General features: G+C 42.5%; 1 protein-coding gene across 6 annotated transcripts in view; it reads left to right on the top strand.

Annotated features, from left to right (window-relative positions):
* kcnma1a (potassium large conductance calcium-activated channel, subfamily M, alpha member 1a) overlaps positions 1-15,142 on the top strand; it is a 924,908-nt gene that overhangs the window by 632,976 nt on the left and 276,790 nt on the right. For all 6 annotated transcript variants that reach the window (XM_059946553.1, XM_059946552.1, XM_059946549.1 and 3 more), the window contains one exon: positions 13,386-13,496. In XM_059946553.1, coding sequence (XP_059802536.1) covers positions 13,386-13,496 — 111 coding nt within the window. The remainder of the gene's footprint in view (positions 1-13,385; positions 13,497-15,142) is intronic.

Raw genomic sequence — 15,142 nt, 5'->3', positions numbered from 1 at the left:
TTCAGCTGGATGGCAGTCATACCTCACACAGTGGAAGATGGAAATTGTTGGAGGTCAATCATCCCAACACCGGGACATTACTACAGGAGTTCGTCAAGGCAGTGTCCTCACCCTACCATCATGACTTTCCTTCCATCATTTTGTAAGGCCATCTACTAGTGATGTCACAATGTCCAGTTCTATTTCAATCCTCAGAAAATAGAACCAGATAAGTCTGCATTGAGCAAGGCCCAAACATATTCAGTTATGGATTAATAAGTAGTAGGAGAGTAAAATTCATGCCTCAAACTTACTGACCATTGACTTCCTTCATCAAGACAGAGTTTAACAACTTATCCTCACCATTATCAGCATGCCTGTAACTATCAGCATCCTAGAGATTCTCCTTTGACCAGAACCTCATGTGGAAAGGCACACAAGTGATTCAAAAAAAGGGTTAGGTCAGAGGCTGATTATCAGAACCAGGTTTATTTTCACTGTATGTGTCATGAAATTTGTTTTTTTTTTCTCTGGCAGTGGTACAGTACAAATCAAAGATAATTACAATTGGTAACAAAAAAATATATAGCGCAAATCAAAATAGCGAGATAATATTCATGGGTTCATGGACTATTCAGATATTTGATGGTAGAGGGGAGAAATCTGTTTCTAAAACATTGAGTGTGGGTCTTCAGACTCCTATACCTCCTCCTCGAAGGTAGTAACAAGAAGAAAGCATGTCCTGGATGAATAGGGGCTTTAATAATGGATGCCACTTTCTGGAGGCAACGCCTTTTAAAGGTGTCCTCAATGGTGGGGAGATATCCTGAGGTCAGTGAGGCACCTAAGTTGGATTGAATAATCTGTGATTGTCTAGATTGGAGCAGCTCGAACACCTGATGTCATCCAAGACAACACATACACTCGAATTTTCATTCCATCCACCACAATGGCAAGGCAGCATCACTGATAAAATTCACTGCGCTCACTTGCCTAGGCTTCCTCCTGATTGCGTCTGAGGAGGAGGGCAGCAGAGGCATAGGAAACCCACCCCCTGGACATTCACCTCCAAGTTACACACCATCCTGACTTGGAAATATCTCACACTTTCTGAATCTAAATCCTTGAATATCTTTCTCAGCAGGACTGTAGGCGTTCCTTCAGCTGAAGGTGCTGCATCGAATAAAGGGGACTTCTCATCACCACCTTCTCAAGAGCAATTAGGGATGGGCAATTAATACTGACCTTCCCAAGGGCTGGTGCATCTATGAATAATATCTAAAATTCAACTTCATATGTTGTCAGGACGTGGCTCTGAATTGATATTGTGCTGGGTGTTATTGAGGGCGGCTGTGGAAGCTACAAGACTTCATACCCAGTGAGGCAAACTAGTTGGCATTAGAAACGTTAACCTGTTTTGCTCCGTATTGTGTGAGTATCACCTGGGGATTTGTGATGAGCTGTTATTTTAAGCTTAAGTGTGCACTGCAATCTGAAGGTGAGCATTAGAAGCCTTATGTCCCCAGACTGGTATTTCTCTTTTTAATGGGAGGGCTTTTACCTGTGTAGGATTTAAGGCATCATGGAATTCAGCAGGAAAGAGTAAAATACGAAGGATGATTGATATATTCATGGCCTAAAGTAGAAGGAGTCAATTTTAGAAAACCTAGCACATTTATTTTTCGACATAGTCCCCTCCTACATTTACACACTTAGTTCAGCGGTCATGGAGCATACGGATCTTGGACCTCCAGAAAGTGTCCACAGATGGGTGATTGATATGGCTTAAGGTAGAAGTAGTTGAGTTATATAGCTCTCTTTACATGTACATGCAGGTCAACTCTTTGAGTGATTATGCAGAAAGTTTCAAGTTAATAACTCATCAGGGGTGATTGATAAGTTTGTGGCCTAAGGTAGAAGGAGATGAATTATTAACTTCAAACTTTCTGCATAATCACTCAAAGAGTTGAACTGTAATGAGAGCTGTATAACTCAACTCATTCTACCTTAGGCCACAAACATATCAATCACCCATCTGTGGACACTTTCTGGAGGTCCAAGATCCATATGCTCCATGACCGATGGACTAAGTGTGTAAATGTAGGAGGGGACTATGTTGAAAAATAAATGTGCTTGGTTTTCTAAAATTGACTCCTTCTACCTTAGGCCACAAACTTATCAATCACCCCTTATTCTTTGGCAGGCTGGCAATGCAAGAGGATTCATGATACCAAGCTATCCACAACCACATCCTTGGTGGGAAACCAATAGCTGCTTCACTAGGAGAGAATATAAGTAATCAAGTACTGTGCACATTTTAGTTACCCTGGCCCCTGATGTCACAGAAATCACATTACAATCTCGAGCAGCAAACAACCTTCTGAAGGAACTCAGTGGGGTGAGCGGCATCTATTGGAATTGTAAATGTTTTAGGACCTAACTCTGCAGCAGAAACCCTGTCCTGATCACAAACGAGAAAATCTGCTGATGCTGGAAATCTGAGCAGCAGCACACACAAAATGTTGGAGGAACTTAGCAGCATCTATGGAAAAAACTACAGTCGACGTTTCGGGCCAAAATCTACTCCTCAGCCTTTCCTCTCCAGTCCTGCTGAAGGGTTTTGGCCCGAAACGTCACAGTACATTTTTCCATAGATGCTGCCTGGCCTGCTGAGTTGCTCCAGCATTTTGTGTCTGTCGCCCTGTCCTGATTCAGGGTTTTGACAGAAACATTGACAATTCCTTTCCTCAGGTGCTACCTGGCCTGCTAAGCTCCTCCAGCTGATTATTCGTTGCTCACATTCTCAAGTGTCTGGTTAACTATTTGCATGTTTCAGAAGTTACTGACGTACAAAAATTCCAACTTCGAAATTTCAGATATTTCCGTCTAAAGGATCCTGCTCTTCTTTTCCCAGGTTATAACTATGGGTCACTTCAATTCTGCACGTCGATAGACTGGAATCAGTATCACGGCTACTGGTTCTTTCTGAAGGCATGGTCGATCACTCTGCAAATGTCATTATTAATCTGACCAAAACACTGGGCAGTTTAAATTCCTGTACTTAATGAAATCTGGAATTAAAGTTTTGTGTCAGTCACAGTGATTGTTAAACAGCCAAGTTGCTTTGAAAGCTCACGGGGTTCAGTCATGTCATTCACTGAAGGATCAACCATCAACTTTAATCGCCAGATACATTTACATGCATTAGTAGTATGCTGCAGCGCATTAGTCAGAGCATGATATGCAACAAAAACATCAACATTGAACAATTATAAAGAATAAAAACTTATATATAAATAAAGTTAGAGGTTGAAGGATGGATATGGAATAAAAGTGGAATAATAGGAAATTGTCATCCTCTTGTTCCCTGGCTTATTGCTTCAGAGCTCACAGTGATGTGATTAACTTAAATAGAATTGGATGAAGAGGCCTTGCAATTTGGGGACATTGAGGGATGGGTGCCAAATGCCAGCCTTACCAGCGGTGCCAATGTACTATGAATGGCATCTGTTCAGAGACAAAACTTGCACTTTCTTGTAATTTCCAAATTGGCCTCTGATGATGTTTAATGATTAAACAAGAGGGTGGGTTAATAATGAGATAAATGTTGACCAGTCGTAGCCAGTTTTTGGCTGTTTGCTTCCCTGCTCCCTGCTCTGTGGAGACTGTGCTTTTATTGAATTACTTTGTTCATCTCTGGATTTTCAAAACCGAGTTCCCCACCGTCCTCCATCATTGTATTGGCAGTGGTTTTGCACCTGAAGCATGGTTGTCTTTCAAAAGAGAGCATGCAGTTCTATGAGCCTGGTCACAGCGTTCTGTATAATCCAAATCATTTCCCCCGATACTTCGACCCGATGCCTTCGTGTTGGGTGAGCAGCAACCAATGCTGAATCTTTAAGGGTGTGTTCTGATTTCTGACAGTCCAGTCATATTTCTCACTCTTAATGGGCTTCTTGGGGGTATGTCTTCAGTACTTATGTGCAAACCTTATGGTGTTATTCAAAGAGTTGTATCAGGTGTTTGGTGGACATATATCTGAATTTTTACTGGTGCAGAAGAAATTTAACTCCTTCCTTTCTCCACAGATCCCTGCATGTTGCCTTCATTCATGGTAATGAGTCCCCCCATAGGTCTTTACAAACTGTTGGGATGTTGGAGCTGCAGGGAAAACAATTGGTGATGAGAAAACACTCTCCAAGGAGTCCCTGTGTCCAAACTTCCTTCAACATTCTGTGTTCTACTGAGATGAGGAGGGTAGTAAATGTGCAAACATATATCTTGGACAGCAAAATAATCAAAATTAATATCTCCTGCCAACCCATCTGATCTGTATTAACATCTCAAAGTAATCCTTTCCTAATGCAGTAGGATGCAAAGTGATTGGAAGCCCCCACATCATGGGGGAGTGTTAAATGCGTGTACAAGTGTGATTAACCAATACATGTCCAGAAACAATCTCAGCCAATGGTGAGAAGGTAACTGCAGGTTGTGCACCAATGGTTTCTTTCCTAGCTGAGCTCCTGTCAACCAATGGTTTCCTTCCTATTTGAGTTCCAGTCAGTCATCCCTACTGGATACTATAGAGGCTTCAGCAAGGTCCATGTGGAGTGCGCTTGGCTGTTGAAGCCAGAAAAGAATTTTAAAAACGAGAAAAATTGAGTGTGAACATGGACTCCGGTCTTTGATATATTGTGCTTTACATTATCCATGACCATTTTTTTCTGCACTAAGTAAGGAACAAATGTTTGATGAAATATTTCCTGTTGTTGCTCTCGAAGATGTTCTGTGTGATTGAAGATGTTTATGTAAGGTCTTTTCGACATTCATAATGATGATGAAGGATGTGTAACATTTTCTGAATAATCAATTACCTCCACAATAGTACTTCAAATGTACTTCCATCTTCTAGTTACACAGATTCTCACAACTTATCAATGTCCTATTGAATTATAATGTGGTTATTGGGCTCCACATATTTCTGCTGACTGTTGCTCTAAACCATGAGGTAGTTGAATGAAAAAGTGGAAGGAGTGTTTGACTTTAATTGCTGGTTGAATGGCTATCAAGCAGCACAAAAATGAACCAAGACACCATAGTAAATTATCCTGGGGATCATAACCCCAAATGTTCACTTTCTTTTGGCAACATTTCCCTGTCAATCCCAGTCGTGCACATGCCATTAAACTCCTGTCTTGATGGTTCATTCTGTTCCTTTTAGAATCTTTATCTCTGTCCTTGTGAATGCAAATTTGCCATCTCCGTAACTTAAATTTGAGCTACCTGGTATTTCAGAATCAGATTTATTGTCACTGACATATGTCATGAAATTTGTAGTTTTGTAGCAGCAGTACAGCTCAATATGTAAAAAATATATAAACTATAATAAGAAGTATGAAATGATTTTAAAAAGTGCAAAAGAGGATTAGTGACTGTTCAGGAGTTCATGAAATCTGATGGCAGAAGGGAAGAAGCTGTTCCTAAAATACTGAGTGTCTGTCTTCAGGCTCCGGTACCTCCTTCTTTATGGCAGCAAACCAGAAGAGAGCATTTCCCTGGATGGGAAGGATCATGAACAATGGATGCTGCCTTCTTGAGGCATCACCCTTTGGAGATGTCCTTGACGGTAGGAAGGCTAGAGCTGGATGAGTCCACAACCTTCTGCAGCTTTTCATGATCATCTGCAAAGGAGCTTCCATACCAGATGCTGACTGGAGAGAGCAACTTGATTTTTTTTTTGCTGTTTTAATTGATCAGACAGCTGTACAGCTGTACCATATTTAAAATATGGATGTTATAGTACAAAAGCATGAGGAAAGGGTTACGGAGCCAACAAGCTTGAAGTAAGACAGGTAGTTTTGGTCTCCATACTTAAACTATGATACGTTTGCTGTTCAAAAAAGGTCCACCAGAGAAAGCCCATAGATCAATTCTATGGGCTTCAAAAGAGGCTTTTAGATAGGTACATGGAGCTTAGTAAAATAGAGGGCTAAAGGTAAACCTAGTAATTTCTAAGGTAGGGACATGTTCAGCACAACTTTGTGGGCCAAAGGGCCTGTATTGTGCTGTAGGTTTTCTATGTTTCTATGTTTCTAATTCTTTGAATGAAGGGATTGATGTTTGAGTAAATGTTGAGAAGATTGGACTAATGGAGTTCAGAAGAATGAGAAATATGATAAATGTCAGATTGTCAGAGGATTTATCAAGGTAGATGCAAGAAAAAGTTTCCCCAAAAGGAGAATCAAGAGATAGGGGCATAGGTTCAAAGTCAGGAGGTCACCTATTTAAGATAAAACTGAAAAGGAATTTCTTCCTTGGGGATTGAGAATTGTTTTAATTCTCTACCCTAGAGGTTTGTAGAAACTGAATCATTGAGCGTATTTAAGCTGGATTTTTAAGTGAAACAAAGTTCATGGGCAGCTGCAAGGAGAGTGGAGTTGAGTCCATTGATCAGATCTGGCTTGCTGGAGGGGTATTGAAGGACCGTACTTTTTGTGTTCTTATAGCCAGATTTTCAGCTGTTGTTGTTGCCCAAGGGTCTCTGAAAACTACTAATGTGAAATGTCATGCAATATAATGCTGTATCTAAGCATATTATTAACAATGTAAGGAGTTGAATGAAAAACAGCCAACAATAAAAGCAGGAGTAATCCATTTAGCCCCTTGAGAATGCTGAAACTTCAACAAAATCATAACCTTCTCTGCTGCCATGAAGAGACCAAGCTCAGTTTGGATGAGCAACATCTTACATTCCATTTGAGTAGCTTCTAATGGTTAGAGTTTGCTCAGAAGGAATATAAAGTGTTGCTCCTCCAACCTGTCTAACCTGATGGCATGAACAGTAATTTCTCCTCATCTTTCCCTTTTCTTCTATTTTCCATTCTAGTTACCCTCTCGCCCCTCCACTTTTCCTCACCCGTAATGAATTCTACAGATTCACCACCCTCTGGCTAAAGAATTTCCTCCTCATCTCTGTTCTAAAGGGACATCTTTCTATTCTGAGGCTGTGCCCTCTGATCCTAAACTTCCCCACTATAGAAAACATCCTCTGCATATCCACTCTATCTTAAGTCTTTCAATACTTGGTAGGTTTCAGTGAGATCTCTCCCCATTCTTCAAATCTCCTGTGAGTACAGGCTCAGAGCTCCTCATACGTTAACACTTTAATTCCTGCGATTATTCTCATAATCTGCCATTTGATTCTATCCAATGCCAGCACGTGCTTTCTGCGATACGGGGCCCAAAACCACTCACAGTGTTGCAAATGGGTTTGAACAATACCTGATAGAGTCTCAGCGTTATACTTTCGCTTTTATATTCTTGTTCTCTTGAAATGAATTCTAACATTGCATTTGCCTTTCTTACCACTGATACAATCTGTGCACTAACCTTTAGGGAATCCTGCAGTAGGACTCCGTGTCCTTTTGCACCTCTGAATTCGCTCCTCCTTTAGGAAACAGTCTTTATTCCTTCACCAAAGTGCATGAAAATACTACAGGCTTTACGATATTGTAGTGGTTAGCGCAATGCCATTACAGCTCAGGACATCAGAGTTCAAAGTTCAATTCCAATTTAGAAGTCTCTTAAATGTCTCTAATGCATAAGTATGTCTCTACTACCACCCTTGGCAGTGTGCTTCAAGCACCTGCCACTCTTTGTATAAAAACCTAATTCTGACGATCCCCCTACACTTTTCTCCTTAAAATTGTGTCCTTTTGTTTTAGCCATTTCTACCCTGGGCAAACAGCACTGATAGTTTAACTCTATCAATGCCCCTTTAAAGTTCAAAGTAAATTTATTATCTAAGTACATTTGTGTCACCATATACAACTCTGAGATTGGTTTTTAGAAACATAGAAAACCTGCAGCACAATACAGGCCCTTCTGCCTACAAAACTGTGCTGAACAATCCTTACCTAAGAAATTACCTAGGGTTACCCATAGCCCTCTGTTCTTCTGAGCTCCATGTATCTATCCAGGAGTTTCTTAAAAGACCCTATTGTATCTGACTCCACCACCACCGCCGCCAGCAGCCCATTCCATGCACTCACCACGCTCTGCGTGAAAAACTTACCCCCGACATCTCCTCTGTACCTACTTCCAAGCAGCTTAAAACTGTGTCGTCTCATGCTAGCCATCTCAACCCTGGGAAAAAGCCTCTGACTATCCACACAATCAATGCCTCTCATCATCTTGTACCCCTCTATCAGGTCACCTCTCATCCTCCGTCACTCCAAGGAGAAAAGGCCGAGTTCACTCAACCTATTCTCATAAGGCATGCTCCCCAATCCAGGCACCATCCTTGTAAATCTCCTCTGCACTCTTTCTATGGTTTCCACATCCTTCCTGTAGTGAGGCAACCAGAAGTGAGCACAGTACTCCAAGTGGGGTCTGACCAGGGTCCTATATAACTGCAACATAACCTCTCGGCTCTTAAACTCAATCCCACAATTGATGAAGACCAATGCACCACATGCCTTCTTAACCACAGAGTCAACTTACACTGCAGCTTTGAGTGTCCTATGGACTCACATCCCAAGATCCCTTTGATCCTCTCCACTGCCAAGAGTCTTACCATTAATACTACATTCTGCCATCATATTTGGCCTACCAAAATGAACCACCTCACACTTCTGGTTTGATCTCAATCTGCCACTTCTCAGCCCAGTCTTACATCCTATCAATGTCCCGCTAGAACCTCTGACAGCCCTCCACACTATCCACAACATCCCCATCCTTTGTGTCATCAGCAAATTTACTAACCCATCCCTCCACTTCCTCATCCAGGTCATTTATAAAAATCACGAAGAGTTAGAGTTCCAGAATAGATCCCTAAAGCACATTACTGGTCACCAACCTCCATGCAGAATATGACCAGTCTACAACCACTCTTTGCCTTCTGTGGGCAAGCCAGTTCTGGATCCACAAAGCAATGTCCCCTTGGATCCCATGTCTCCTTACTTTCTCAATAAGCCTTGCATGGGGTACCTTATCAAGTGCCTTGCTGAAATGCATATATACCACATCTACTGCTCAACCTTCATCAATGTGTTTAGTCACATCCTCAAAAAATTCAATCAGGTTTGTTTTCTTGCGGGCATACTTAGAAAATCCAAGAAACACAATAGAATCAATGAAAACTACAACCAACAGGATGGACAAATAACCAATGTGCAAAAGACAACAAACTGTGCAGATACAAAAGAGAAAACACAAATAATGATAGTAAAGAATATCAAGAGCATGAGATGAAGTGTATTTGAAAGTGAGTCCATAGGTTGTGGGAACAGTTCAGTGATAGGACGTGTGAAGTTATCCCCTCTGTTTCAAGAGCCTGATGCTTGAGGAGTAATAAACACGTGGCCACATGCGGCCTCTCTGGAGAATGGATATCCGTTTCGTGTTAAGTAGGGATCCGTGCACCATCCTGATTTGATGGAGGCAGACGTGAGAGCGTGGAGGAACATCTGGAGAAGCTTCTGAAATGCCCGCTTCGCTGCCACTGTTACTGTGCGGTCTGGAATCTCCGGAGGAGAAGACCTTGGCTTTGCTTGTTTCAGGGGTCAGGACTAGGTCAAGGGCGCTCGGCAGAAGAAGGCGCCCGGGAGGCTGTATCGAAGGGGCTGGTCGGAGTTTTTGGACGGACTCAGTGTCTGCTGTCGTTGGGTGCTTGCGAGGAATTAATTGTCAGTGCCTGGAAGTTTATGGCAGGGAGAGTTTCTCCCTTTTGCCGCCTGATATCATCGGGACGTTGGAGTTGATTGGGACTTTGAGACTTATTTAAAACCGCGCCCATGGGCTGCGTTTATCGAATTACGGTATTGTTTTTGCACTTGCTGTAACTATATGTTATAATTATGTGGTTTGTCAGTGTGAGTCTCGGTTTGTCCTTTTTTATTTTGTGATATCACTCTGGAGGAACATTGTATCATTTCTTAATGCATGCATGCGTTTCTAAATGACAATAAATGAGGACTGAGCGTCCTCATAATCTGAACTGTTCCTGAACCTGATGGCGTGGGTCCTGAGGCTTCTGCACCTCGTTCCCGGTGGCAAGGCCTGGACAGTGGGAGGTCCTTGATGATGGATGCTGCTTTCCCGCGACAAACAATCCTGTACCCTCACAGTCTGACTTTAACATAATCAAGGCACACAGGCAAGTGTCGCCAGCCTTTCCTCCACTCTCCACTGTGGTTCAAATTGTTGGCTAGGCGGCACTTGAGCGGTTTACAGGTTAAAAGCAAGAGTCTGGGGTAAATCATGGGTCAACACGGCCACCTCTCTGGGTTACCCAGTCTGAATGTAAGAAGCCGTGGCTGTGGCTGTATTTACCCTGACCAAGGCAAGCTAAGGCCTGGATCGTACTTCCCAGGGCAATAACAGCAGGAAGCGCAAGTTGCAGGTTGCAGAAAGTAAGTGTGGGCTCGTTCACTGCACATCTTGTCTTTAGCTGCTGGAGCTGAGAGCAGTCTCTCCTTCAATACACAAACATGAGAGTATTACAGGGTATTAGGAGTAGACCACTCAGCCCCTCAATCCTATCCCACCATTCAGTTCAATCATGATTGATCTGCCTCGGTTCTCAACTCCTGTGCCAGTTCCCATGACCCTCAATCCCAAGTCTTTCAAAAAAATATATATCCACCTCCTTTCATACCCCCATTGAGTCAGCATCCATCGAAGGCCTAGAATTCTAAGATTCACTGCTCACCTGGAGAAGCAATTCCAAAATGACTGACTGAATCTTGCAACTGTATCCCCCTGTTTGACACTTCCCCACAAGCAGAATCATTTCTACATTTAATGTGTTGTAACCCCTTTGGACCCGAGATGTTTCAATAAGATCTCCTTTCATCTAAATACCAAAATAATACAGGTCTATAATTCAGCCTTTTATTATTGGACAATTTATCTCTGGATCATGATAAATCTTTTCTAGACTGCCTTGAATGCTACTATTTCCTTTCTCAAATAATGGTGCATGGTATCCAGGTATAGAGGTGCCATAGTAACAATCTTCTATATTTAAAATCCCTTACCATAAAAGACTATTTGCCACTTGGTTTTTCCATTACTTCCTGCACTCCTACTTTTCTTGTTTCACATAAGGAATTCCCAGATCCTGCTACTCCTGCTTATCATCTGTCATTTATTGTTGGTCCTCCATCACCTTCTGGCCCTTGTCTCACCTCTCCCTCTCTCCTTCCTCTCCACACTCAGCCTTGAGGCAGGGTCTTGACCCGAAACGTCAGCAATCTCTTTTCCCTACAGATGCTGCTTGAACTGCCGAAATTGTTTGGTTCCTCTGTAGTCTTCTCATTTGCAGCCTCTCTCTATTTAGACTACTTCAGCTGAAGCAACTTGATTTTGCATTTTCCTCTGTTACTCCATTCATTAAGTTTTCACCAGATCACTGACCTATCTAAATAGTGCTTCACTGTCTAGATATATGATATCCTCATCACACGCAGCTCAATGTTCCTGTTGTACGCAGCCCGATGTCTGCATCACATATGGCGTGATATCCTCGTTCTCATCCCGATATCCCCTTCGCATGCGGCCAGATATCCCTGACACAGCATGCTTTCTTACCTATTTTCATGTCATGTCAGAATCTCACAGCCTGATCAGTCATAGAATCCACAGAACCTGGAGTAACTCCGTAACCTAGAGTCTTAAAGAGTCTCTTAAATATCCGTAATGCATCAGCCTCTACCACCACCCCTGACAGTGCACTTATCACTCTGTGTAAAAAAAAAACCTACCTCTGACATTTCTCCAGTAATACCTTCCTCCACGCACTTCCAGTAGATTCTCCTGGTATTAGTCATTGCTGCCCTGGGAAACAGAAGCTGGCTTCTATCAATGCAGGTTATAAAGTAATACACCTCTGTAACAGGCATTGACAGAAGTTGAGTGTAGTGGTAATAGGAGTAATGTACAATAGACCATTAAATCTGTTTCTGCATCAATACCAAATCTTGACGATGCTGGACTGGCAGAGGTTTCCTGTACAGGTTCTCCCCTGGTTGCAGCAAGGTTCTCAAATGATCTACAAATCGGAAATGTGAACTCGAAGTTATGCTTGCAGACCCTTATCGGACAGCAGATCCATTCCACTGGTGTCCGCAATGCTCACTCGTAAGCAGCCTGATGTAAGTGAGGCGTTCATGATTTGGAGACATCCTGTACTTTGAGCTGATACCGTCTGGTGTTTCGAAGGGGTGTCTTGTTGATGTAAGAAGGGGCTGAGAAGGATGGAAGCTGAAAAGATATTTCCCTTCATGAGGGAATCTGGAACTAGTGTCCTTAGTTTAAGAAATAAGAGTGAACCTGCCAAGATTGAAATGCAGTATGTTTCTCCCCCACTGGTGAGTTGAGAATTGGTACTCGAGGCAGAACAAGATGGAATTCCAGGAAAACCAAGGACAATAGGAATTGGAGAAGTAGAGCCAAGACCAAGATCAGATCACCAATTTGCTGCTGGAGCAAGCTTGGTGAGACAAATGACAACTCCTGCTCTTAATGACACTCAGCTGTAGCACCATCTCATTCAGTCCACAATGTTTCCACACTTATGAATTGAGCCCAAGCCACCGAATGGAGCTTTAAGGTTTAATGTTTCCAAATATTCAAGTTTGCCTATGGTCTTTAAATTTCTGGTGCCAGTTGTCTCAGTAGCTATTGGGTTTACAGAATGAGGGAAATGTCCAGCTGCATGTGCAGGAGGTAAGGATTGCTATTTCAAAACAATATTTGAAGTGAATCTGAGGTGTTTGCTTCCATTTCTATTGCCTGTCTGTGAATCTGTGACTCTGCCTGTATGGGCCAGGGACTGGAGGTTGCAGGCCGGGTATCTGTGAGTCTGCCAACAACTGGTGGCCAGAGGCCTGGAGATGGCTCGCCCATATGTGTGAGAGAGAGACAGACGGAAAGGGTGTGAGGATGGGAAATGGCCTTGCTTTGCTGTTGTATTGTTGTTGTTGCTGCTGCTTCTGGTGTCCTGCTGAACATGGTGAGCATGCTATATTGGGGCCAGAATGTGTGGTGACATGACCCTGACACAACCTTAGGTTGTGTTGGTAGTTAACACAAACAAGGCACTTCACTGTATGTTTCGACGTGTATCTAATAAATAAATTAATCTGAATCTTTGACCACATGTTGGCCTGTCCAAGAAAAAAGTGAATGTGGCCAATTTGAATTCTGAGGTAAATTTGCATTCACTTTCTTTTGTACGTTGCAATTTTGTGTTTTCTCTGCTTCTCCTCTCACAGATGTCCCTCCCCTTCTGTCAGAACGCCATTTTGTTTCCTCCACAGTTGGTGCTTTAATAAGAATGAACAAATATTTTGACCTTAGCTGCAGCGTCAAGTGTTGACCTGATCTGCTTTTCATTCCAACAGGCACATAGTGGTGTGTGGGCACATCACCCTGGAGAGTGTGTCCAACTTTCTAAAGGACTTCTTGCACAAAGACAGGGATGATGTGAATGTAGAAATTGTCTTTCTGCACAAGTAAGTAACAGCTCTGATTTACATCTGAATACTGACGTGCACTAGAAACTTGGAACTCTCTTCCGCAAACAGCAGTCGGTGCCAGGTCCATTGTTAATGCTGTTTCTGAGGTGGAATGATTTTTGCTAATCAATGGTTTAAAAAGGGTTATGGAAACAATGCAGATATTTGAATTAGGGTCGGCCTTGATCCTAGTGATTCATGGAGTTAAGGAGCTAAATGGCCCAGTGTTTCCACAAACCAAAACATTGCCTGATTTTTCCTCATCCGGAGGGCAGATTTAGAACATGAAATGTACAACTCAGGGACAAGCCCTTTGGCCCTCATGTTAGGTCAGAATAATTAATGATCCTTAATTGCATTCTGCTGATACAATGTTCATATGTCTCCATTCTCTGTACGTTCACATGCTGTTAAGAGTCTCTTAAATGCCTCTATTATATCCGGCACCTGACAATAAATTCTACACACCCACCACTGTGAGTGTGAAAACTCCTACTGCACATACCCCCCTTTAACTTTCCCCCTCTCACTTTAAATGCATGCCCTCTTGTATTAGGCACTTTGACCCTGGAATAAAGCTGCTAACAGTCTACTCTGTCTTTGCCCCTCATCATTTTAAATCTTCCAACAGGTCTCCCTTCAGCCTCTCTGCTCCAGAAAAAAAAACACAGGTTTGTTCAGCCTCTCCTTGTGGCTCTTGCTCTCCTCAACCCACTGCTAGCCTCCAGATCTTCCCTCTGGTGGGAACAACCTGAATTGAATGGGATACCTCTCATGCAGCCTGATCACAGATTTATAAAGCTGCAACGTAACTTCCTGAATCTTGAACTAGGTGCCTCAGCCACTGAAGGCAATCAGGCCATGTGCCTTCTTTACCGTTCCGTCAATTTGTGTGGATACTTCCAGGGACCTAGACACTTGCGCCCTAAGATCCATCCGTACGTCAGACATTTCAGAATCAGAATTATTATCACCGGCATGTGACGTGACATTTGTTAACTAAGCCACAGCAGTTCAATGCAATACATAATCTAACAGAGAGAGAGAAAAAACTAATAATAATAAATAAAATAAAACATAATCAGAAGTAAACAAGTAAATCAATTACATATTTTGAATAGATTTTTTAAAATGTGCAAAAACAGAAATACTGTATATTAAATAAAGTGAGGTAGTGTCCAAAGCTTCAATGTCCATTTAGGAATCAGATGGCAGAGGGGAAGAAGCTGTTCCTGAATCGCTGGGTGTGTGCCTTCAGGCTTCTGTACCTCCCACCTGATGGTAACAGTGAGAAAAGGGCATGCCCTTGGTGCTGGTGGTCCTTCATAATGGACGCTGCCTTTCTGAGACTGCTCCCTGAAGATGTCCTGGGTACTTTGTAGGCTAGTGCCCAAGATGGAGCTGACTAGACTTACAAATTTCTACAGCTTCTGTGCAGTAGCCCCTCCTACCAGACAGTGATGCAGCCTGGAAAATGTGTGAATTTAAATATAGAAGAGAGGGATGGAGTGCACCCCAAATCCAGAGAAGGTGTGCAGCCTCTCTGCTGCTCACTTAGACACTTCTGACTCTTAGAGAACCCTTCTTTGAAAATAAGGACTTTTTTTTGCCCAGCATTTATAAATACAAGGTAACCAATCAGA

This window comes from Hypanus sabinus, chromosome 21 (assembly GCF_030144855.1).
Source record: "Hypanus sabinus isolate sHypSab1 chromosome 21, sHypSab1.hap1, whole genome shotgun sequence".
NCBI lineage: Eukaryota > Metazoa > Chordata > Chondrichthyes > Myliobatiformes > Dasyatidae > Hypanus > Hypanus sabinus.
The sequence above is the reverse complement of the archived record's forward strand: the minus strand, read 5'-3'. Positions and strand labels throughout refer to the sequence as shown.